Raw genomic sequence first — 26,290 nt, 5'->3', positions numbered from 1 at the left:
CCTATCTTTCATATTGTAATATAGTTTGGGCGAGTCCTTTTCCTACAAACCTTCATCAAATTTCAGTCCTCCAAAAACATTTTGTGAGGATTACAACTCGATCAGAGTCACACATTTCCTCTGCTCCTCTATTTCAGAAACTCCAGATTCTTACCATTTATGATATCAACATTTCTCGAATATTTGTTTTCATTTATTAGATACTTTCTGGTGGGAATATTCCTGAGCAGTTCAAGACCTATTTTAAAACAAATTATCAGGTCCAACTAGTCAATCTCTAGATCTTCATCCTCCTAAATGTCTCACTAGTAGAGGTCAATTTTAGATAAGATTTAGGGGAACCAAATTATGGAGTAGCTTTTCATATCTATCAAAAAACTGTTCATCTGTCAAATGTTTCAAAAGTCGCTTAAAAGGTAATTTAATTGCTGTTTTGTAATTGCTTTTCCCCATGTTATCCATGTATCTTTTTTATCTTTTTTATTTTTTCCACTCACAGTGTTATGTTTGGTTTCAATTGCCCAGAAGTCTTTGTAGATATTTACATACACTTGTCTTTTTTTTAATATATTTATTGTTATTGTTGTTATCATATATATCGTGTTCTAATTGTTTGTTATCACTATTATGTAGTCTTATTATTTCTTGATATTAATCTTGTCTCTAGGTGGAGGCTTCAGATAAGCCCAGTGGGTTTTTTGCCTCTTCCTGCACTGTCTATTATTCATTTATTTGTTGTCATGTTGTGTAGTCTAAAATTGTGCAAAATAAATAAATAAATAAATAAACAATGTAGTAAAATATCTGATAATCTTATACTTTTGACGAATAATCTATGTTCATTTTCAGTCAAGAACTAGACTGGACTTTTCGTGAGGAGGGCTTAAAGGGATAGTTTGGGTGTTTTGGTTGTATGAGTACATATCCATAGTAGGTGTATTACTTACAGTAGATGACGGCCGGCGCGCCACCAGTTTGGAGAAACAGACAGGAGCACCGACACCAGGGCAAAGCAATACATTGCTGTTGACGGGAACGGTAGAAAAACATATGTTAGCCACCTAAAAGAAAGGCCAACCGTAAAAAAATGTATATCTGTTTCAGTGTAAACTATATTTAAAATATTTTCTGACGGCGAACTGAACTGAAAGTGAAACGTATCTATACTGTTTTTGTCATCTGAGCCTGCTGGCTTCGTAGAGAGCATAGATAAGTTTCACTTTAAGCTCAGTTCCCCATCGGAGAGGAGAAGGAAAGGGCTGCCTGACGGCGAGAGAAAGTGGTGAAAATATTCTAAATATAGCGTACAGTTAAACGGATATTTTTTTTTTTTTAGGTGAGTCTTTCTTTTAGGTGGCTAAATACGTTTTTCTGCTGTTCCCTATACACTGACTATGGATAAGTACCTCCTACAACTCCACTTCAATACACCCGAACTACCCCTTTAAAGAGACAGGCGCTAAAACAGAGCGTTTCAGACGGTATGAAACAATGCTTTTGTTGTTGTGCAAAGTACACTGCATGAGCTGAAACTTGTTTTAAATGCAGATAAGACCAAACTTATGTTGTTTTCCAACGCAAAGTGTAGGTCACAAAATGTTCCTGTGGTGCTTACTGTGGATGGAAAGGAGATTGAGGGTGTCAAGACCTACAAATACCTTGGCATCTTGATTGATGACTCACTTACTTTTGAACCACATGTGCTGTACCTTGTAAAAAAACAGAGGCTAAAACTGGGTTTTTATTTTCGAAACAAGTTGTGTTTTTCTTTTAATGTAAAAAAGCGTCTAGTTTCTACATTTTTATCGGTTTTAGTTTATAGGGATATTTTGTAGATGCACGCCTCTGCTCAGTGCCTTCATATGCTTGATGTAGCTTACTGCGCATCCTTAGGGTTCATCACAAATTGTAAAGCTCTGACTCACCACTGTGAGTTGGACTCTCGGGTGGGATGGCCTGCACTGGCAACCCGTAGGCTCTCCCATTGGTACATCTTTATATATAAGGTGATTCTGGGTCTGCTCCCACAATACTGACGTTTTTACTACGCAGAAAAATTGTGGACAGTATTCACTACGTTCACAGGACTTATTTGTGCTCTCTGTCCCAAAAGCTCGGACAAAATTTAGGGAAAGGGCTTTTGCATATTCTGCACCCTCAGCCTGGAATTTGCTCCAAAATGACGTGAAAATCAAGGAGCTGGTAACATTAAATATGTTTAAATCTCAAATGAAGGCTTTAGAAGCAGACTCTATGGCATGCCAATGTTTTTAGCCCCCTTGTTGTACAGCTGACTCCCAGAAAAGTTCCTTTTTGTCCCCCCATTTGTCTTTAGATAGTTCTCTTTTAATGCAAATTTTAGTGCTTTTAGTGTTTGTGAATTGTATTTTATCTCTATTTGTGTCTGTGTCTGCAACTTTGTGTTCTTGCTGCTGACTGTCTTGGCCAGGTCTCCCTCGGAAAAGAGGTTCTTAATCTCAATGGGATTAACCTGGTTAAATAAAGGTTAAAGAAAAGAAAAAAAATTAGAAAACTGAATTACATTAAAGCGTGTAAACATGTTCAGGTAGAAACCCAAAGTACAAGTATGAAAATGAGCATGATACGTCCCCTTTAATGCGTCACAGGCAACAAACAGCCTGCTGCCATTTAAACCCGCTGTCTGCCCGACCATCTCCAAGGCAACCAAATGTAAACCTACAGCAGGAGGCGTGCGGGGGAAGAAAAAATAAAGAAGAAGAAAGGAGAGGAAACACTAGAGTGGAGAGTCTGTTAAAAAGGATCAAAGGTTTGCTCGTCAAATGTCAACAGAAGTCCGGAGAGGACATATGGCTTTATTGATTAGCTCGTGAAGGAATGTGAAGAACGGGGAGCTAAACGAATGAAATGACATGTGAGTAAAGAATTGTTCATATCAACTTTGTATTGCAATTCATGGTTGTCTTATTATAAAGCTGCTGACAATCCCTAATAAACATTTAATGTCCAAAAAGTCATCATATCCTCTAAAATGCACTTTTCTAATTGATGTATTACTTTTAACATGTTTACATATTAGACACATCAGCCATCTTGACCGTTGCTCTGTTAGTGTTGTCAAACATTAAGCCACAGGGATAGTCATGTCTATTGTGCACTCTCACTCACACACACACACGCACATACACACACACACACACATAGGTACTCCTACACACTGTCATTGGTGGACAAGCTCATTAAAGCTGCAGTAGGCAGAATGTTTTTGGTATCATTGGGCAAAAATTCCATAATAACCTTTTAGCATATTGTAATTCAAGTGTTCTGAGAGAAAACTAGACTTCTGTACCTCCTCATGGCTCAGTTTTGAGACTTTAAAAAAATCTAGCCAGTGATGGGAGACTTTGGCCAATCACAGGTCATTTCAGAGAGAGAGAGAGTGTTCCTATTGGCTGTTCATTCAACGGAGGCAGCTGTCAATCACTCACAAACTTTGATCAAACGGTCAAACTAGGCAGCGCTGATCAAATATGAATCAATATTCTGTTACTGTAATGCCTATTTCTCTCCTCAAATATGTTCAGAAACATCTTGTAGTGTACTGTTTAGCTGTAAAATGAGAAAGTGTGCTCCAGCTGGTGGGCAGTGCTTGGTATTTCCTCAACTTGATCTTAACATGGCTGCCGGGTCAACATCTTTCTCATTTTACAGCTAAACAGTACACTACAAGATGTTTCTGAAAGCATTTGAGGAGAGAAATAGACATTACAGTAACAGAATATTGATTCATATTTGATCAGCGCTGCCTAGCTTGACCGTTTGATCGGTGTTCGCGAGTGATTGACAGCTGCTCAGAGACGGCAAGGCTCCAGCTCAGCTCTGATTGGTTGTTTTCCTCCGGTCTGTGAAATCTTGCAGATGCCGTTAGGAGCACCGGAGGACACATGATTTTTTTCAGATTACCTGTCTCGTGCACTACTATCAGGGTATAGTGACCGTTTTATAAAAATAACTTTTTTTTAAATCATATTTGCTCCAATCTCACCTACTGCAGCTTTAAAGCATAGAGTTGTATATTATTGTGAATCACCAGCAGTAATAGTGTAAGAGAATACTTCCTATCACGCCCTCTGTCTGTCTCTGCTGGGACTAGTGGATCATTAGAGACTTACATCACAGCGATGATCACACAAACATACAGACTATAGCCGAGAGAAGCCGAGCTGAGAGAGCTGCATCACATATATCGGTGCAGTGATTACAGTTATCTTTTTTTATCTCTTTTTTCACAACAACAACAAAAAAAAAGGTCAAGCCGTGTCTGACCTACCGCTTAGACTTCCTGCTGCTCTTCTGTCTGGCTGCACCTCACACAGATCTGACTGTGATCCTGTAAACTATGGAGACAGGCGAGAGGAGAAGAGAGAAAAGGAGTGTGGGTGAGATGCTGAAAAGAGAGCAGGAGGAGGAAAATGAAGAAGTCCTGGTTGTGAGCCTCGGACAAGAGGCGGAGGTCTCCGACACTGAAGATGAGGAGGAGCAAGGATCCACTCCACTTATCGCTGCCTGTCGTTCGGGCATGACTGAGGTAAGTTATGTATAATGTGAGAGTAAGAGTTTGACGTGTGGATGTGTATTGTTGTGTAATCATCAGTCCATCGTTCATCACTGGAAAATTTCTACAGGTGAGAATGTTTGTCAGTCTGGTTGTATTTTTCCAATCAATAACAATAGCATGTATTCATGTGTATGTTAGGTCCACGTGACCTGCTGTTTATAGTCGTGTGCACCCTCTCAGGAGGGGGTGCTTGTTCAAAACAAGCATATGACTTACCGGTAACACAGGTGAGACACTCTCCCCTGTGATTCCCTGTGAAGTGAGATGAGTCACGTTAAAGCTGCAGTGGGTAGAAACGGAGCAAATATGATTTAAAAAAAAGTTATTTTTATAAAACACTCACTATATCCTGACAGTAGTGCATAAGACAGGTAATCTGAAAAAAATCATGTGTCCTCCGGTGCTCCTAATGGCATCTGCAAGATTTCACAGACTGGAGGAAAACAACCAATCAGAGCTGATCTGGAGCCTTGCCGTCTCTAAGCAGCTGTCAATCACTCGTGAACTCTGATCAAACGGTCAAACTAGGCAGCGCTGATCAAATATGAATCAATATTATGTTACTGTAATGCCTATTTCTCTCCTCAAATGCTTTCAGAATCATCAAAATGAGAAAGTTTGTGACCCGGCAGCCATGTTGAGATCAGTTGAGGGAAATACCAAGCACCGCCCACCAGCTGGAGCAAACTTTCTCATTTTACAGCTAAACAGTACACTATAAGATGATTCTGGAAAAATTTTACATGAGAAATAGGCATTACAGTGACAGAATATTAATTAATATTTGATCAGCGCTGCCAAGTTTGACCGTTTGATCGGAGTTTGCGAGTGATTGACAGCTGCCTCCGTGTTGAATGAACAGCCAATAGGAACGCTCTCTCAATGAAATGACCTGTGATTGGCCAAAGTCTCCCGTCACAGGCTTGATTTTTTTAAACCCTGAAAACAGAGCCATGAGGAGGAGCAGAAGTCTAGTTTTCTCTCAGAACATTTGAATTACAATATGCTGAAAGGTTATTATGGAATTTTGCCCAATGATGCCAAAAACATTCTGCCTACTAAGGCTTTAAATTACAGCTGATTTATTGAGTATTTACATTTACAAAACATCATGTTTTATCAATAAAGATAATTTATGTAGCTTCACAAGATCCACAATTTTTAGTTCACCAACTCCAACTTGTGATCAAAGTCTACTACTTGTCTATGTGTGTTGCTTATTGTGTTACACGCTGGTGTTGTTAACAGGCGGTACAGCGGCTGCTGAGGGCCGGAGCCGATGTGACCCTGTGTAACAGCAGCCAGCAGACAGCGCTCCACATAACCCCTCCTGAACTCCAGGGGGATGTGTTGGGATGGATGTCGAGGCCTCATCTGCCACCCCAGGCACAGCTGCTCCAGGCTGCCTGGCAGGGAGACCTGCACTCCTTACAGCCCCTGCTGGTAAGACTCCCTCGCGAGACGTAGAGGATTTCCCTGATGAGCAACGGCAAAAACTAAGTTTCTATATTAGAAAAACACAACCGGGCTGGTTGATGTTTACCGGTATGTGTGCTGTCCATACGTGATCAGATGTATTGATCGTATCAGTCATTAAATTTACGTGGATGCCTGACTGAAAATATGTATAAACCTCTGAAGAAGGGCATTTTGGGATTTAATCAAGATCTTTTCAGAAAAGTTAGAGAATGGCATCAACAACTTACAGATTTATGGGGAGCTTGTTTGGCCATTTGGTTAGACTGTTATCAGGTCATTAAATAGGTGTCATCAGTGGTTATAAGCCTCATAGATATGGGTCAGTAGGGGCCTGCTACACCCACTAGGTGGTTTTATCATTGATTTATGGGCGATCACCAAAAGAAGGAGTAAAAGAAGACGACAGCGACCTCTAGTGACCGTAGTAATTATTACAGGAGCAGAAGCAGAAGTCATGCGCTTTAGTTTAAGCGTGAAACTCTATATGGGGTGGTGGTCGGGGGCAACGGTGATGAATGGTACACATAACACAAGGTCCGCATCCCCTGTGAAACCAACAACGTGTAGTTGTTTTTGTGTTCACAACCTTAAGTTTCACTCTCATTTTTCATACGTAGACTAGTTATTTTAGGCCAAAACATGATCTTGTCCCCTAAATTTAACAAAGTAGTTTTATTGCCTAAACCTAAAGAAGTTGTAGTTTTGTTACCTAAACCTAAAGAAGTTGTAGTTTTGTTGCCTAAACCTAAAGAATTGTAGTTTTGTTACATAAACCTAAAGAAGTTGTAGTTTTGTTGCCTAAACCTAAAGAAGTTGTAGTTTTGTTGCCTAAAACTAAAGAAGTTGTTTTGTTTGTGTTCAAAACATAACATTTCATTCAGTTTGACAACAAAATGATACATTTTGTATGTTGCCAATAATTATGGAAAAAAATAATAATATATAGTTTTGTTTATGTTTATACTATTTCTTTTGTTTTTGGATTGAGTTAGATTGAATTAGTTCTACTTCCAGCGCAATTCTGTCTCTGAAAACTAAACCAAAAACTCCAAACTGCTACTTTTTGGGGCTTATGTGTGTACACAATTTTTTAGAAAAATCTTTTATCTATAACTTTTTAACTTTTAAATTACAATTGACCTCAAACCAAAAGTATAGCTATGCATAAGGCTGCAGTGCATTAAATATGAGTTGTCTGTGTATATGTATATGTGCAATGATCCCCCTTTTGTGACCTCAGCACTTTGTACGTTACTCCAAACTGAGCGCTAGCTCTCCATGTGTAATTCATATTAGTAATATGTGTGTATCTTTGTCTGTCTGCATGTCTCAGGCTCAGACAGACAGAGTGGATGTGAATGTTCCTAACTGTGACGGCGTCACGGCCCTGATGCTCACCGTCAGGGACATTGACCTGTTTGAGGACATAGCGACACCGTTGTCATGGGAACACAGACCTGTGGATGTGGTTAAGGAGCTGCTAGGTGTCTCGGGGTAAGAAAACACATTCATGCATGCTTTGATATATGAATTATATAATGTACAGACAAGCAAATTGAAATACTCCAATTCTACTTAGTGCTCCAGCCAGGCTTAATGTTGCTTTGGCATCAAGTAACAACATTTTGCTTACATTAACAAACCAAATGGAAGTGTATATGCCAAGGGGAACACATTTTTAAATATCTGAAGTTCTGTTCTGTTCTGGGAGGCAGAAAAAATTGTCTACTCACACGTTCCATCTGTCTTTAAACTTCTCCATCAGTGATCTGCAGGTTCGAGACCACAATGGCTGTTCTGCTCTCCATTACGCTGCAAACATCAACAGCCCTCTGAAGGAGGAGATCATTCATATGATGGTTGAAGCCCTAAGTCACACAGGTACACACACACACACAAAAAAACACATCACATGCCAACACTTCCAACATGAACGGGACATTTTACATACACTTCAATCGCACCCGCACAGAAGAAGCATGGATGAAATTACTATATATATAATGAAAGGGGTCACTCGTATTATAGATAATTAGTATGGAATCAAAATATGGTCAAAAGTAGGGATGCACCAATACCGTTACCAGTATCGGGTATCACGTCCGATACTGTGCTCATGTACTCGTACTCGTACAACGGCTCGGATACCACTTTAACCTCTCATCACAGTCTTTCGGGTCCTACTGACTCGCTCACGCTCCACCTCCCCGATGGTGCGGGCGAGAAGGGCCGGTGGTGCGCTCGACCCCGCGGGGTCGGGATCCCACCTCAGGCAGCGCGCGCCAGCCCTCACTTTCATTGTGCCATGGGGTTTTGCTTGCACCCTATGACTCGCGAATGTGTTAGACTCCTTGGTCCGTCTTTCAAGACGGGTTGGGTGGGTTGCAGACATCGCCACAGACCCCTGGCGCCTTTACGTGGAACGAGCCCTGCCCTGGGTGCACGACGCGGTTGGGGCGCACTAAGGACAGTCTGCCCCGCTGACACTTTGGCCACGGCCCGGGAAGCACCTTCCCCCTGAGCCTTTCCAAGCCGACCTAGAGCCGTCCGGCGCACCGCCTCGTATGCGTGACTCCCCAGCCTTCCGTGTGTTGCTCACACCCTCCAGCTGGCTGTTAACGAGGGTCTTTTGGCACAGAGAAGTACTCGTAACGGTACTCGGTATTGGCGAGTACCCAAATGTAAGAACTTGTACTTGCACTCGGTCTGAAAAAAAGTTGTATTGGTGCATCCCCAGTCAAAAGTATTGTAGCTGTGTATCACTATCTGAATGTGTGAAAACATTTGACAAATTGTCACGCACAGCTACAGATCTCCGGATCTCTTTCGGATTCAAAAATGAAATGAATTTGCTCAGATATCTTTTTCACAGATTCAAACATTTGAATGAATTTGTTAAGAACGTTTTTTTACACATTTGAATGTATTCATACAAAATGTTTTCACGCATGGTGTCAGATATGGTCAGTGGTGTAGTGGACCCACCTCTTTTCCTGGCGGTTTCCAGTATACCCATCTGTCAGCCTAAAAGGCATTGGAATATATAGGAGAGTATACCCACTTCCTCCTCTGTAACCTACCCATGTCTACCGAGTAGTACACCCACCAATGACCATTACACCACTGGATATATAAATGTATCAATGCTACTTTAAATTGTGGGAAAATTCTGATCTTAATTCCAACTGTACATGTGATCTGCTTTGGGAAAGCAGGGATTATCCAGTTATTTGTACATGCTCATGTTTCTCTCAAAATAATTATAATCTGATTAGAATGATGCAGTTAACAAAAGTTTTTGTAAAATGAAAAATATCCTGCACACTTCCTCTCTATAACACCGTTTCCCAGTACTACAGAGCTCTCTTTTGTATGTTTTTTTCCTCATACAGAATCACATGAATTGAAAAAACAAAACATGGAAACTGAGAAAGAGAACGTAATACTTTTGTATTAAATAGCCTACATTAATCAATAGGTAACCATATGCAACCTTAAGTAACAAATATATTTATTTCTCAGTTCGTATTGTTGTTTTCTCATCACACGAAATCAACAAATGTTGCTCACACTTGCTTGCTTCACCTCATGTTGTCGGCTTCACTTTGGTTACTGATTCATTGATCAGTTACTTATTAAACTGGGCCTTTAATACAAAGCATACACGTATATATAGGCACATAGGCACACATGTACACACTTCTAAATATATCTTCCTATTCCTATTCCTAAGTGTAAGCACACACACCTTTTTCTCTCTTTCACACACATACAGGCGTACACACAAACAACATACCGAGTTCATTAATGAGTAAAACCTCTGCAGCAGCACTCAAAGCCAGCACTTATGTGGGAGGGTACAAGAAAGGCTTGTTTGTGTATGTTTGAGCGAGCACGCTGCTGAGAGCCTTCATGAGAGAGTGTGTGAGTCCGAGTTTGTATCGAGGATGGCGATACAGAAGCGCGGTGACACAGAGAGGATGGAAAAAGAGAGATGAAAAAGAAACAAAGGAAGGCGGAACTTTTCGAACACTTCTACTTCCTCACCTTGTGTAAACAGCTCAGGGTCCAGGGGTGTGGACCCTGTGCACCGAAACGTCGATTATGAGGTTTTAAAATTCTTTACCTGCTCCTCTTGTAACTGGGAGAAGCAGTTATCCTTCTTTATGTGTCAATACAGGCCACAAATGGTTAGAATTATTTCTGATTTTGTGCAGATGCTGCCTCCATTTCACTCCTGGCACTTGACAACTACTCATGCCAGGATTTGGACTCAGAGTTTGGCGATTCAGACGTAGAGTTGGACCTTGAGAGCCTTTATCCTAACCGGTCGACTGCTGCCTCCCCTACGCAGACACCAACCCATCAGCACGGCTTTCTGCTATACAGCCACACGAGGGTAAGTGCTTTGGGAGAGAGGTTGCTCCAATTCAGTAATTGCTTGAAATGTCCAGATTTATAGCTGAAGTCGGTAACTTTGAGCAAGTGTGATAAAAATGATTGTTATTAAATGCTCACTATATTCTGACAGTAGTGCATGAGACAGATAATCTGTGGAAAAAATCATGTCCCTCTTCCTTCGTCTAGTGCTCCAAATGGCAATTTGCAATATTTCACCGCGCACAAAGGAAAAACAACCAATCCCAGCCGAACAGTCTCTAAAGCAGCTGTCAATCACTGCTCGCGAAACTCGTGAAACTCAAATATGAAACAAGATTCTGTTCCTGTAATGCCTATTTCTCACCTTGCTCTGGCCGGTGGGCGGTGCTTGGGTTAGGCTCGACTGTTTTCAACATTGCGGCGAGGTCACAAACTTTCTCATTTTACAGCTAAACAGTACTCTACAAGATGTTTCTGAAAACATTTGATGCGAGAATTAGGCATTACAGCAACATAATATTGATTCATATTTGATCAGCGCTGCCTAGCCTGACGAGTTTGCGAGTTTCGCGAGCAGTGATTGAAAGCTGCTGACGAGACTGCTCAGCTCTGATTGGTTGTTCTCCTTCGGTCGCGGGGAAATCTTGCAAATGTAATTAAGAACACAGGAGGACACAGAGGAACCTGATTTTTTTTTTCAGATTACCTGTCTCATGCACTACTGTCAGGATATAGTGACAGATTTGGCAAATAGCTTTTTATCATATTTGCTCAAAGTTACCGACTGCAGCTTTAAGCATGCAAGTGTCTGCGCGGTTCACTGTTGCTCTCGTGTAGCCACAATTAACAGACACACAGGCAGACTAGCAGTGAGTGGTCACAAGACAAATAATGTGGAAGTAGTAATTGGCTGTTTAGATAAGTGTGTGTTTGTGTGTGTGCGTGGAGGAGGGGCGCTCTGGGTAGCTGACACTTTGCTGCCATACTACCGTATTAAGGGTGTCTCTATAGATGCAGCAGACAAGCAGGGCAGCTGGTTAGCTGGAAGAGAAGAGCAGGTGGTATACGTGTCTCAGAGGCCCTCTGACACACTCAACTGTATTGTATGTGTACATGTACAGTATTAAACCTACTAAAATATACACGTTATACCACAGGTTTACTTAGAATAAGTCAAAAAACACTAAAAATGTAATGTTTACGTTGTCTTCCAAACCACCAAGAGGGCCAAATCTAAATCTAAAGCTTTGCTTCCATACATGTGCAAAAGCTCCATCATACTAACAATTAAAATATCAAATGCTTGCCTTTGTGGTTTGCTTTTTTTTTCTGTAATCTCTTCCTGCTCTGCATTCCGGACAAGCTTTGAGAAAGTATTCACCGCATAACTAAGAACATGTTAAAACATTTAATACAAGACGAACTAAGGACATTATTAATTCCAACCTGGAGTATATATTAGGGCTGTCAATCTATTAAAATATTTAATCGTGATTAATCGCATTATTGTTCATAGTTAATCGCGATTAATCGCAAATTAATCGCAAATGAATCGATTAATTCAGATTTTTTTTATCTGTACCTTAAAGGGAGAATTAATACTTTTCATCAACATGGGAGTGGGCTTGCTTTATGCAAATGTATGTATATATTTATTATTGGAAATTAATTAACAACACAAAACAATGACAAATATTGTCCAGAAAACCTCCCAGGTACTGCATTTAACATAAAAGAGGTCAAGGGACCCCTTTGAACATGGCCATGACAGTCTTTCTAGTTTCATTTGATACCAGTATCTTCACTCTAGCTTTAAAATTCAGACCGCTACAATCAAGTTGCGTTAATCCGTTAAAGAAATTAATGGTGTTAACGTTATAGTTTTGTCAATTTTTGTTTCTTGAATTTAAAAAAAATCACACTGAGTTCCATCTGCCCTAACATCAGTACTGGGACTTGACTTCTACCAGCCTCTGTTTTTTTTTTTAAGACTGGGACATATAATAAATTGCACACTTTTGTTCTTTCCAGGAAGTGCTGGAGTCTCCAGGGTACCCTCCTCTATCTGACCATCATAAAGGCCTCAGCCAAGGTAAGAACTCTTTCAAGGACTCTTGGAGTTTTAGTGGGCTAAGGTGTGGACCCTTAATGTATGGAATTGGGGTGAAACCTTTCGTTTGTAGGCTTGTTAGAGAAGGATCAAAAATGTAGTCCAAAAGGGCTAAAAGAGAAAACACAAGGAGGGGACATGGGTGTCTTGTATACAAAATAACCACTTTAAACAGGTCAAACTATTGGCCCCTTTATAGTGGCAAAGATATATACCAGTCAGCTCCCAAACCGGCCATCAGATCAGGTCACCTTCTAAAGGGAGGGGAGTGAGGGAGGCTTGACTGGATGGGAGGGGTCTCACACACAATACGACCTCTCAGCTGAGAAACCTGCCTGCCGGTCCTGTACCTCAGCCACAACAGCATGGGCTGAGACGCAGAGAGGGCTGAGCAGATCATTAAAAGAGGAAGGAATGGACATGATGAGAGCACAGACAGCAAAAACAGAATAAAGCTGTGATCATTAGGTTGAGGAGAAATAAAGAAATAGACAGAGAGAGGAGCTATCAATCATTGATTCAATCCTTAAACGTGGTGTCGATATGGGAGCGGAGTGGACCAGCAGGCTCAGAAACAGGTAATGCCTGTTGTTTTTTTCTATGACAAGTTATCAATATGTTGTATATGAATATTGTATTAATATTGTATGATCTATGAACCTCAAGGCACTTTCTAGTGTAATGATGCAGGCTTTGAAATCGAGAAACACAGCAAATTTGTAGCCTGTAAACTTGGTCAGCCCCTTCTTAGTCGATTAGTTTGTTGTTTTGGTCTAAGTCGACTAAAATTTCGTTAGTTAATTGGTAATTTTTATGCTTTTCTCATGCTGAATGCCTTATTTCCAAGAAACTTATGAGCACTTCTCTGGTATTATGTGATTCTCTGTGGAGAAACTCAGTTTTAGTGTGTCTGTTAGTTGACTAAGTACGTCTTTGATCGAGGACAGCCCTACTGTCAACTAATACGGTTGCTACATGAACTTCAGAAACTTTGTAAAAGTAAAACTTCCGCATTTATGAGCCTCCAGCCTATAAAACTGCTTCAAAAAACACTTTACAGTTAAGGGAATGCAATTTGAAATCAGGTTTCTTTTACTGCTGTTTGTTTAGTTTTTTTGTGATGAAAGCATTCATTTTGTATCCGCATTTGTTGTTTACTTTTCTGAACAAATCAGTTGAATGTTACCCAACATTTGGCCTCTGTCGGGTCAGAAATACGGTATATGTAAACTGAGTTTTAAATGTGTGTGTAACTGTGAACACAGAGAGAATACAATGGATTTAGGATTGGTGGGTATAACTGTATATGTGTGTGTGTGTGTGTGTGTGTGTGTGTGTGTGTGTGTGTGTGTGTGTGTGTGTGTGCGCGTGTGTGTGTGTGTGCAGATAAGGGAATCCGCCTCTGTTTCCAAAACGCCATGGAAACGCTGAGAGACATCAGGCAAGCCTACCAGGACGCAGGGAGGGGAAGCAGGTGGGCAGAGTGACATCCCACAATCTCTCACGCACACATTCGCATCCCTGTACTTCTATCTTTGTGAGGACCCTCATTGACAGTCCCAGCTCCTTAACCTTAAGGTTGCATATTACCTATTAATTAACGTAGGCTATGTAATACAAAAGTATAACGTTCTCTTTCTCAGTTTCCATGTTTTTTTTGTTTTTTTTTAATTCATATGTTGTATGTGATTCTGTATGGGGAAAAAAAAACATACAAAAGAGAGCACCGTAGGGCTGGGAAACGGTGTTATAGAGCGGAAGTGTGCAGGATCCTTTTCATTTTACAAAAACTTTTGTTAACTGCATCATTCTAATCAGATTAGAATTATTCTGAAAGAAACATGAGCATGTACAAATAACTGGATAATCCCTGCTTTCCCAAAGCAGATCACATGCAAAGTGGAATCTTATACTTACACTTAAATTGAAGCGTTATTGACATTACAGAACTGTCTGTCATTGTCTGTTATGAACGTTGTCGTTACTACCGCATTGCATTGTGGGATATTTATCCCGGCGTAGTGTCCAGTGTTTGAATATTGTGATAATTTACCGGAATTGGTATGCAATTCACGTACTATTGGTTAAAAACTAAGGTTTCAGACATACTAAAAAAATCACACATACTGTCTTAGCGTGCTAAATAGCGTGTTAGCATGGAATCTTGGACGCAACCCTTGTATGATTAACCATTTAAATGCCTAACCCCAACCCCAACCCTAACCCTAACCTAAACCCATTTCGAACCTGAGCCTCAAAACCAAGTCTTAACCCTCAAACAGGCCTTCAAAGAAGTGAGGACAAGCCAAAATGTCTGCACTTTACAAAAATGTCCTCACTCCGTTGGTTAAAAATTTGTTTTGGTCCTCACTATGTAGCAAAAACAAGAACACACACATTCCCATGAATGTGTATTGGTTATAAAGAAGCGATAATTTACCAAGCTGGTGGCACTAAGCTGATAGTGTTGACAGGGCAGACATGTGAATACGTCGGCATCTGTTCATACGTAACCACAAACAGTTGTGTACACACCAACATTTTATGTGTGTACAGTTAACACTCTCCCTGGGCTAGTCAACAACTGACTCTTACAACACCAACCAGTAGAATAGCATCCTCTCCGGTTACACTCCTGTCCTGTATGCAGGCACCTGTCACTGTGTCCAGAGGACAACCTGTTCTACCCAAACAGGTTAGAAACACAGGGACGGGGGGGAGAGAGGGCTTTGGTGAATCAGCTCATTGTCTGTTATGTGGCGCTCTCACCACTGACTCAAGTCCAAGCTCTCCGAGGAGAATAAAGGTCTTTGAGCAGGTCTCTAATTTCATAGCATCAGCTTCCAGTAATAGAGAGAGACGGGAGAAAATTAGGGTTTTTTTGCATGTTCACTTCAGCACAAGGCAATAAAACTCATTGTAATTTCAGCTGAGCCTAAACAAACTCCTTGTGGCCTATACATTTACTTTCTTCTTGTCAAAGGTCAAATGAACTACATACCTTTCTGTGTTCTCTCTTGCTCCGCTCAGCAGAGGAGGTTTGTCTCTGCCGAGCCTGGGCGACAACAGCAGACGCTGGAGCCATCTGGATCCTGCTCCGTCACCTGGTTTGCTGAGTACCAGGACCTCCTGTCTGCCAGTACCCCCTAAACACAGGTACATACTGTAACTGGACTTATTCAGGCGTTTGACATCACTTAAGAAAAAACAATCAATAGCAGTTTGACAGTTTGTCAGGGCGCTGACACGCCAAGCCGATGGTCGGAAAGTTTCAGGCCATCGGTGAGCGTCTGACGGCCTACTTTTCTTTGATGTGTCCCGCACTGTCGGCTCTAGTCTGCCCGAGATTTTTCGGCCGATTCAGCATGTTGAATCGTCAGTGAGGGAAATCACTCTGATTGGCTGTTCAGCTTAAATGAATCAGTGCACGAGAAGAGAAACAGAAGTGTGGAAAGCAAGCCAACAAGTAAAGTCAAGAGAAAAAACACAGGAGGCTCTTCTCACTTTTCATCTTCATCTCATCTGATCATTCCAATACACAGATGTTTTCACAACCACATGGCCATCTGGAATGAAGCTAAGTGGTGAGTGAAGGCGGTGTGAAAATGGTCGGCAGAAGCCGCATTGCTTCATGTACGTATCACAACAACGGCTTGTATATTCGCAGTCCTCGGTCTTCCGGTTTCCCCTTTTGAATGACAAATACAGACTACCTTGACCTACTGGTGTGGAGAGTTATTTCCTCTCACATAGGAGCAGAACGTACGTGGTAGTTGGCCGACGGCTGTAGTCTTTGCGGTGTGTTCGAGTGCAACTTTTTGGCCAAGACAAAGGCGACGTGACTCAACAGGCGGCCTTCATCAGCGCTAGTTCTCTGTTGTCGGGGTTGATGTGTCTGGGCCTTCAACCTGCTTGTCAACAAAGAGAGTGGAGCTGTGAAAAATACTGCCAGCCTCATGTGACAGGTGCAAATGAAACACTGAATGAAATAAACTGAAAATACTGCCCTTCCATATTCTAACAATTGCACGTTTTTGTACACAGTAAATTTGTGGCATTCAAAAAGTCTGATTTTGATTTGTCCCTCACAGGCAGAGAACAGGAAGTGTCGTTGCTGCATCCGCATCCCCATCCTCCTCCTCTGGTCTGCTGTCTGTGGCTGAGCCCAGCCAGCTCAGCCAGTCAGCCCCCAGCATCATGGAACCACTACTGTGTTCAAACACTATGATGCAGGCCAGAGCACACATTCAGACCCGTATGTAAATGTTGTTATTAAAGCTTTCACTCATTTAGTGATGTAGGTTACCAAAGGTATGCTAATCATGAAGCTAAATAAAGCTAAATAAAAAGGTTATGAATTATGTGAACACTAGCACTAGCTGAGACAACGTTAGCTGTGCAAAGTTTGGAAATAACTGAAAGTGTTAGTTCAGATTTTTGAAGTGGGGTTGTATGTATACTCTCTCATTCTGCAAAGTAAAATGACTGTTTTTGTGAATGGAGTCTGGTGGCTTTGAAGAGAGCGATATACCAGCTGCAGTTCGCTGTCGGAGAGGGCTGTCTGACGGTGAGGTAAAGCGGCTGCGGAAGGGAGCAGCAGAAAGACTTTATTTTAGCCAAATTAAAAAAAAAATCAATGTCAGTTCAAGTGTACGCTATATTTAGAATATTGTCACCGCTTTACCTCGCCATCAGAGAGCCCTCTCCGATGGGGAACTGAAGCCCTTGTATTGCCATCTTCAAAGCCACCAGACTCCATTGACAAAAACTGTAATTCTACCTCGCAGAACACGGGAGTTGCTGGTCTACCGCTGCCTCGATCAGTTAGTTTGTTTATTGTGTGCCTTTCGGAATCTAACTAACATGGCGTCCACAGCATGGTGGACAGGTCATGTGGGAAAAAGTTTTTAGAAAGGCTTGGGAAAATAGAAGTTGAATGTTTGGCTTTGAAAACCTAAGAAACACCACTGAGAAGCTACAGAATGATACATACAACTACCTTAAAAAAATAATAATGATAATAATGGAACCAACCTTTAATGTATTTAAAATCAAATTTTAGTTTACCTGAGTGCCTGTTGTTTTAAACATATAATCTCTTCCTGTCTGCAGGACTGGGTTCTCAAGATACTGTAAACGAACAAAAGGTGAATTTCTACCGAAAATACCTCCTTATATCACCTTCACATTTGTCTTGTCATACTTACATTAATTTTTCTTTCCATCCATATACCTACATCACAAGTCCTAACCATTGAATCCGTCCGTATTCTGTGCAGTTCTTGCAGGGCCCCCTGCCGGCTCTGCATCCCAGAACACACAAGCTGTTGGCACCACTGGGCAGCCGGCCCAGGGACGTTGCGGTCCTGCCGGCGCTGAAGCACCACGTTCCCCTGAAGCCCATCACCCGCAGCCCCCTTTGCTCCAGGACCCGGCTGAGGAGAGAGAGGCTGTCCTGTGGCAGCCCACGCACTGGCCCTCTGACCACTAAGGGGGGTAGTGAGGAGAGCGGGTCCAGCAGCAGCCAGAGTTCCATCGACCTGGAGGATGAGGATGATGAGAGGGATGTACGCCGGAGAGCTTCAGGAGGTCTGGAGTTTGTTCGAGACAGGTTGTCGCCGTGTTCGAACGATGTGAGCTCCGCTGAGACTGATTTGGTTAGGGAGACACGGCGGCATTTTAAAGTTCGGTCAAGGATCGGCCACATTCCACCGATCCACAGATCAGCACATCACCTGGATGGAGAGCCTATCAATCGTACAACTGATCTTCTCAGCACCGAAAAAGCTATAAACTCTCATTGTGAAGGCAGAGCCACCGATATGAATTACACAAAGGAGCCTGTCGACAGTCAGTCCTTTATAAAATGTAACTATGCACAACAAGGAGACACCATGAACAATGAAATACCTATCACATCAAAGTCTAAGGAGGATGAGAACAATGTGGGCTGCACCCCAGAGCCTGAGATTAGCCATGCGATAACATTTAATATGAATAATGACCAAGGTGATGTTATTACATCTTCTGGAGAGACTTACAGAAATGACCTGCAGCATATAAAACAGACAGAAATGAATGCTTCCTGTTGTGAAGGAAACCAGGTAGATAACCCAGTCCCTCGTAGGGAGGATGTAAAGTCAACTTCTAGCACTACTGAGGAGAAAATTCTATTATTTGCGTCGGCTGTAAACCTTCCACAGTCAGACATGGATCCCAAGAGAGATGGGAGGATGTTGTCGAAAGCCTTAAAGCCTGTCCGGAACAAGGAGAGAAGAACCGGCATGAGCTGTGACCTAAGAGTAAACATTCAAACGAGCCAGCAGTCCTTCAACGTACTAGCGAACAAAGACCGAAGCATCCTAAATCGTAACAAGACCAAAAGAAATCTGAGGCACTCCTCACTTTCCCCACAAGTTAAAGACAAAACGAGGAAAAGCCCTGAGCTAATGATTAGTGGCGAGACAGTCGCAAAAGTAAAGTCAAAACTTAAATCTGTTAAAGGGGCTCATTGCAACACCCCATCACCACGAAAGAAGCTGATCGATCAAGGCAAAAGAGCAAATCCTGACAACAGCAACAGAGCTCAACAGCATCCACCAGCGAGGGAGCTGAAGAGCGTCAGGCAGTCGAAGAGACCCGGTCCGGCGGGCGCACCGAGGTCTAAATCTGCCGTGGACTTCGTCACCTACAAAGACATGTTTCAGCAGATAAAGAGCGGGGACGAAGGACCGGCCATCTACGAGATGTTTGCCGGTCCCATCTACGATAACCTACGAGTTTCCAGCTCCTGTGAGAAAGCGAAGGACAGACAAGTGCAGTCTGCTCCGCCCAGGAAGACACAACAGTGCCATAAAGTCAAACACAGACCACTGAAACAAGCACAGAGGAGATGTCCGGGGGAGATTGTGGCGGTTTCAGCAAAAAGCAAACCAAAACTGTCATCCACTAGGGGGAAACCTCACCTCACACCTAGGAAAGGCACACACAAAATGAAGGATACGCCTACACTGGATGGGCACACAGAGGCTGAGGTAGTTCTCTCTAAGGATGTTGACATTTGTCATTGTAGTGATCAAGAAACTCTGTTATCTACCATAGAGGAGGCTCTTTCTTATGGGTCTGAAACAATCAAATCTGATGACAAAACATTGACTACGCTAGCAGCTTTATCTTGTGTTGAAGATTATAGTCACCCGCTCATGAATATGCAAGAAATAGGAAACCCAAACCGAGCACTTCCTGAGCCTGTGCTGTCTCAAAGCCCCCAACAGCCGAAGATCAACACCTGGACTTCTTCCAGCAGCACCAGCAGCCACACCGTCGTGTCACCAGTTTACCAGAAGTTCCTGGATGAGGTGGGGGACGGGCCGCTCACAGATGACCTGCTGCAATGTCTGGCAGAGGAGCTGTTCTCATTGGACGAGAGGGATGTGTCCATAGGCCCTGAAAACCTGGAGTCCAATAGAGGAGACGATCCCGTATCAGGAGGGAATACACTACCTGAGGTAAACTTTTATGGTCAAAAGTAACAAAACTGTTCTTTTGAAAACGAAAGAAGCATTGTCATTATGGCCATGATTATGAACTGCACATATACAAACACTATCTCAACGCATTCAATCATGTTCTTTTATAACTCTACAAATATTAAGAACTGTATGAAAATAATTAGGGGCGGTCTGAAAAGGGGGAGGGTATTTTAATTTCTCTTTTGGCTGAAGGTAGGGTCTGACTTTTGTGGAAGTTAATTTCAGCCTTAATTTGCAATATAGTTAAAGGTGCTCTATATGATATTCAGAGCAATAATATAACAGCAAACAACTATTGCTAAGTAAAGATATAGAGTGCTCTACGGATGACGTATTTGTGTAGGCCAACCAGGAAGTTAGCATCGCCCAGGGTTCCATCGACAAAAAGCCAAGAGGATTTTTCCATTGGGGTTTGGATTATTGCAGAAAATAAGCTCTGTGGCAAACAAATGTTTATGACACTTAAACGTTTAGTTCAGCAAGATAATCTTCACAAATGAACACCACTTTTATGATTTTGGAAATGTAAATGCAATCGCCAGAAGTAAAAAGCTAACGTTAGGCTGTAGGCGAACTACACCACGGTCACATGAGAGCGAGTATACACAACGAGGCTGTAGAGGAGGACGTGTCGACGTGATGACGTTTGATTTAATGAGTCTCATTTAGACGCTTGTTAGCAACGGCCTTTAAGACATATTATAAAGGCTTCAAAATTCACAAGTAGGGTATTCATTGATGTATTTTATGTCGTAGAACAAAACATTAAAATCTCTTCAGCTTGTGTTAAACAGACCTTATTTCAGGCATCTCACTAAAAACCCATTAAAAAAAACCATTGACTTCCAGACGAGGGAACCAGAAGAGCTAAAATGCTAACTCCTTTTGTGGTTTTAGGACTCATTCCTGTAGCACTCTATAGTGGAGTAATGTCTACCTGAGCAGAGAATGAAGTCACTCTCTCTCTTTGTGTGTTCCGAGCTTCTCCGTGCTTTGTTGATATAGCTGGGCTGGCCGCATGTGCTTTTAGTGCATGAGCGTGCCCCACTGGCTAGCACACAGTCGCCGCTCTGCACTGCGCTCATACGGTGGTTACAGCTAATAACGCCGTCCCAACTGACGGTGTCGTTGCGGAAGCGTAGGGTCCACCCTCCAGTTACCTTTCAGGTTAAAACTGTTAGCTCTGTCAGCATGGTTGTCGTTGTTTTAACTGTTAGCGCTGTTAGCACCGTTAACTGCGAGCCATCAGCTCAGTCGTCGCCATGTTGAGAGCCGTGTGGAGGCAATAAAAATGCTCCCAGTTTCGCATTTAGCACCTTTAATAGTTACTTAAACAGACTTTCACTCGCACCAAGATTCAAAAGTATAAACTTTTCCACATGCACAGGGCCACAGTTCTGTTTCTGCATCAGGGTTTTATTATTAATGTATAGGCTACTTTGCTGCGCACATTAGAAATTCCATTAAGACATTAAGGTTTAACTTCTAGTAGGGGTCTACACAACATGTTGGACCAATTCAAGACATTATTTTTGACATGTTATATAGCCCTGGCAAGGGCCTAGCTTTTTTTTTTACAAAGTGAAACATAAGGTTCAGTCCCCCTCACCAACTTAAAGGGGAACTGCGCCTATTTTCAAAATTCATAGTTATTCCTATGGTCTAAGACAGTCCAAAAATATTAGTATACATGAACAACTCTCTCCCAAATCCAAAAACTCAAACATGTGATGTCATAGGGTATAAAGTGTGGAGCTGCTACATAGACAATGAATGGGGAGAGATGTTCTAGATGACACTGAGAGCACCCAGGAGAATGTTCTGAGTATATGGGAACATTTTCTGTTTCACAACTGAGAACACTACAACAGAATAAAGCTCATTTGGGTATAACAAAGATAAACATTTTGTGGGTTCACAAAATCAGTCTCCCATTCATTGTCTATGGAGCAGCTCCAGACTTTATCCCCTATGACATCACAAGTTTGAGACTTACTTCTCTGGTTTCGGGCTTTGAGAGAGAGGAGCACATGTTCACAGATATTGCTTGAACTGAAATTATTCTGATCCACTAAAGCTTCAAAGACCCAGATGTTTGTTGTAAAATAGAAAGTATTCATTCTGCGTGTTTTATTGCAGGATAATTCAACACACAGTGCTGCTCTGCTTGGTTCTGGGTTGGTTGTAGATGACGCCATCACCTGGACAAAGGGTGAAGTACTCGGCAGGGGAGCCTATGGGACAGTAAGTATGGAAATGACAAAATAAGGAAAATTTGCATGCTCTCGTGTTGCTAAAAAAATTAACTAAGCGGTCCTTAGATGTTATCTATTCACCATGCACTCTATATTAATCTTACAAAAATACTCAACACATTATACGTACCGCACAGACATTGATGCTCAAATAACCCTGGCGATCGCTGCTGCCTTCTTACCAGGTGTACTGCGGCCTGACCAGCCAGGGCCAGCTGATAGCTGTGAAGCAGGTGAGCCTGGACGCCTCTGACCCCGACGCTGCAAAGAGGGAGTACGGTCGTCTGCAGGGGGAAGTGGAGCTGCTTAAAACCCTCAGACATGCCAACATTGTGGGCTTCCTGGGTACCTCGCTTCATCAGCATGTAGTTTCCATCTTCATGGAATACATCCCGGGAGGATCCATCGCCAGCATCCTTCACAGGTTATTCGCAACAGCTTGACAACTATACCCAGAAGTTTCTGTTGAGACACTGAGCTTTAGAATATCAGATGGTTTACACAACAAATGTCTGTACGAACGCCTTTAAAGGCCCCATATCGTGCTCATTTTCAGGTTCATACTTGTATTTTGTGTTTCTACTAGAACATGTTTACATGCTGTAATGTTAAAAAAAAACTTTATTTTCCTCATACTGTCTGCCTGAATATACCTGTATTTACCCTCTGTCTGAAAAGCTCCGTTTTAGTGCATTTCAACAGAATTGCAATGTAATTGCGTTGCTAGGCGACAGTTTGGATCCATGTTTACTTCCTGTCAGCTGATGTTATTAACATACACTGCAACAGGAAATAAACTGGGACACATTTAGAATATTTATGTTTAAAACCGTGTGATGATCTATCATATATTGTGTATTTGTGACATCACAAATGGACAGAAATCCTAACGGCTTGTTTCAAACGTACACTTTATGAATACGGGCTGTGTGTGTTTCTCCGTATATTGAGCGTTTTGATAGTTTAACAGTATTTATAAAGCACTTAAACCTGCTTTATAATGTAAAAGACATGAAAATCTCACTTTTTACAATATGGGACCTTTAACACACGTCCCTTTTTACTGCCCCTCAGGTTTGGTCCTCTGCCGGAGCGTGTCCTGGCTCTATACACCCATCAGATCCTGGAAGGGGTGGCCTTCCTTCATGTGAATAGGGTGATTCATCGCGACTTGAAGGGAAACAACGTCATGCTGATGCCCACTGGCGTCATCAAGCTCATAGACTTTGGCTGTGCGCGCCGTCTCAGCTGCCTGAACCACACTGCCAGCAACAGTGGAGATCTGCTCAAGTCCGTCCACGGCACACCTTACTGGATGGCACCAGAGGTAGATGTAGTAGTGGTCTTTTCACCCCCGTGAAGTTGGCTCTTTTTGAAATACTTAAAGGGATAGTTTGGGTGTTTTGAAGTGGGGTTGTATGAGGTACTTATCCATTGTCAGTGTATTACCTACAGTAGATCACGGTCGGCACGCCCCCAGTTTGGAGAAGCAGACCGGAGTTACCGCACGGAAGCAAAGCGATGTACTGCTGTGGACGGGGGCAGTGGCAAAACGTATTTTAGCCATCTAACAAAAAAACCCAATATCAGCTTAAGTGTACGCTATATTTACAATAATTCCACTGCTATACCTTGCCATCAGACAGCAATTTCTAACTGGGAACTGAAGCCGTATTATCCATCTATGCTCTCGCTAAAGCCACCAGACTCCATTGAAAAAACTTGTAATTTTACCTCGCAGAACACAGGAGTTGCTGGTCTACCGCTGCCTCGATCGGTTAGTTGGTTTGTGCTATTGTGTGACTTTGGTGAATCCAAATGAACCAAAGTCACACAATAACACAAAACAAACCAACGTCATCTACTGTAGGTAATACACTGACTGTGGAGAAGTACCTCACACAACCCCACTTCAAAACACCTAAACTATCCCCTTGAAGTTCTATTTATTTAATCATCAGCTAAATGTAAAAATGCCCTTCTGTCCATTTTTTGCATTTCCTCAGGTTATCAATGAGACAGGATATGGCAGGAAGTCAGACATATGGAGTGTGGGTTGCACAGTGTTTGAGATGGCCACAGGGAAACCACCGCTGGCACACATGGACAAGATGGCTGCCTTGTTCTACATCGGAGCTAAAAGAGGGTTGATGCCCTCCTTGCCGGATGGGTTTTCGGATAACGCCAAGGATTTTGTAAAAATCAGCTTGACAAGGTGAGAACCGTCGTCTGTGCAACCTACAAAATCCCTTTCATGCGGTAACGTACCCTCCGAATCTATGCCTGATTTAATTGTAATAAAACACATACTTCAAGGGACTGTTTGTAAGAATCAGAAATGGCTTGTTAACAGCGATACAACTTTGAGGTTTTGGTGCTTCCGTGTAGTTTGTGTTGGAGTCTGAGTCTGAACAGCGTAGCCACACGGGAGCGCGCATGGGACACCGACCCAAGATGATTTATACGTGTAAAAAGTTACAACAACAGTCCCTTTAAGTTTGAAACTAATCAAGTTAGAGGGTTCAATCCAGTGCACATTTGTCTATTTATAGTCATGTTTGGGAATAAATTCCCTTATTTCTATTTTTGTTTCCTCTCAACTCCAGTGACCAGAGACTACGGCCATCTGCAGACCAGCTGCTGAAGCATTCATTCATCCCCCTAAGTGAGACTGGAGCGACCTCTCGGGAAACACAGAAAAAGGGATGCTGTGGTCACCCAGAGGGACTGTGTGGTTAACGAGTTACACTAAGACGTCAATGTTTTTGAGTTCAAGGAGATGTTTTAATGATTTCATTCAGATTGACGACTCAAAACATAGAAAAGTGCTCTTTTGTGACCCTTTGAGGGCCTGGCTGCCACACATCCCCAGTGACGCACTATTAGTAGTATGTTTGGGAGCATGGGGCGCTGGACTTGTGTCCCAGACCTTCCTGGAAACTACAAAGTATATCAAGGAGCAGAAATTAGTTTTTGTATATTAAACTGAAGTTTAAGAAACTACATGAGCACTTTTATACATTTAACTTTAACAGAACCTATACGATGTGAACAGATAGATGCCAGCTTTTTGTTACCGACTTTGGGTATTTCCTACAGCAATCTTATAAATGTGCCAATCTTATAAATACCTTAATTGTAATAGGTCTCTTTGCTGTGTGATTGTCTGTAGGTTCTGATCAAATGTGTCTAATCCATATACAGGAATGAGTCCTAAAACCCGGAAATGAGTTAGGATTTTAGCAATTCCGGTTCCGTCGTCTGGAACTCAATGGGTTTTTAGTTGGATGTCTGAAATAAGGTCTGTGGTTAACACAAGCTGAAGAGATTTTAATGTTTTGTTCTACGACATAAAATACATTAGTAAATATCCCACTTTTGAATTTTGAAGCCTTTATGTGTCTTAAAAAAGGCGGTTGCTAACAAGTGGCTAAATGAGACTACTAAACATCCCGGCGACTCGTCCTCTTTTACAGCCTGTAGTTTTTTTTACTTCTGGCGATTGCATTCACACTTCAAAAAACATATAAATGGTGTTAATTTGTGAAGATTATCTTGCTGAACAAAACGTGTAAGTATCATTAACGTTTGTTTGCCACAGAGCTTATTTTCTGCAATAATCCAAAACCCAATGGAACAATCATATTGGCTTTTTGTCTAGGGAACCCGGGGCGATGCCAACTTCCTGGTTCGCCTCCAGGCCTATTGGAGGAGGCTGGGTTACGGGCGGACATGGGTCTTGGGGTATGACACATGCGCATTGTAAGTGAAGCTGCAGTAGTGTGTTGCGTTTGGCTCAATTTCGGCGAATGCAGACCAGATTTTACTGCGCATGTGTTGTAGCCCCAAAGATATGACGCGTTAATGACGTGTGACCCAGCCTTTCAATAGGCCTCGGTCGGCCTACAGAAATACGTCATCCCTGGAGCAAAACCTC

General features: G+C 42.1%; 1 protein-coding gene across 2 annotated transcripts; it reads left to right on the top strand.

Moving 5' to 3' along the window:
* Nucleotides 1-4,293: 4,293 nt before the first annotated feature.
* On the top strand, nucleotides 4,294-26,052 carry map3k19 (mitogen-activated protein kinase kinase kinase 19). Of its 2 annotated transcripts, none has more exons than XM_037789127.1 (16): nucleotides 4,294-4,567; nucleotides 5,846-6,040; nucleotides 7,410-7,570; nucleotides 7,842-7,957; nucleotides 10,294-10,475; nucleotides 12,488-12,548; nucleotides 13,953-14,040; nucleotides 15,600-15,722; nucleotides 16,658-16,821; nucleotides 17,679-17,713; nucleotides 17,846-20,074; nucleotides 22,238-22,342; nucleotides 22,539-22,777; nucleotides 23,428-23,680; nucleotides 24,360-24,568; nucleotides 24,960-26,052. In XM_037789127.1, exons 1-16 carry the CDS (start codon nucleotides 4,379-4,381, stop codon nucleotides 25,090-25,092), a joined length of 4,482 nt encoding a protein of 1,493 aa, XP_037645055.1. In that variant the 5' UTR covers nucleotides 4,294-4,378; the 3' UTR covers nucleotides 25,093-26,052. The 2 variants fall into 2 exon arrangements, with proteins under 2 accessions (XP_037645055.1, XP_037645054.1); XM_037789126.1 differs by having other exon boundaries at nucleotides 15,597-15,722.
* The last annotated feature ends 238 nt before the right edge of the window (nucleotides 26,053-26,290 follow it).

Source organism: Sebastes umbrosus, chromosome 13 (genome assembly GCF_015220745.1).
Source record: "Sebastes umbrosus isolate fSebUmb1 chromosome 13, fSebUmb1.pri, whole genome shotgun sequence".
In the NCBI taxonomy this organism is placed as follows: Eukaryota; Metazoa; Chordata; class Actinopteri; order Perciformes; family Sebastidae; genus Sebastes; species Sebastes umbrosus.
Note: the sequence above shows the minus strand (reverse complement) of the source record. Positions and strands in the feature narration are given on the sequence as shown.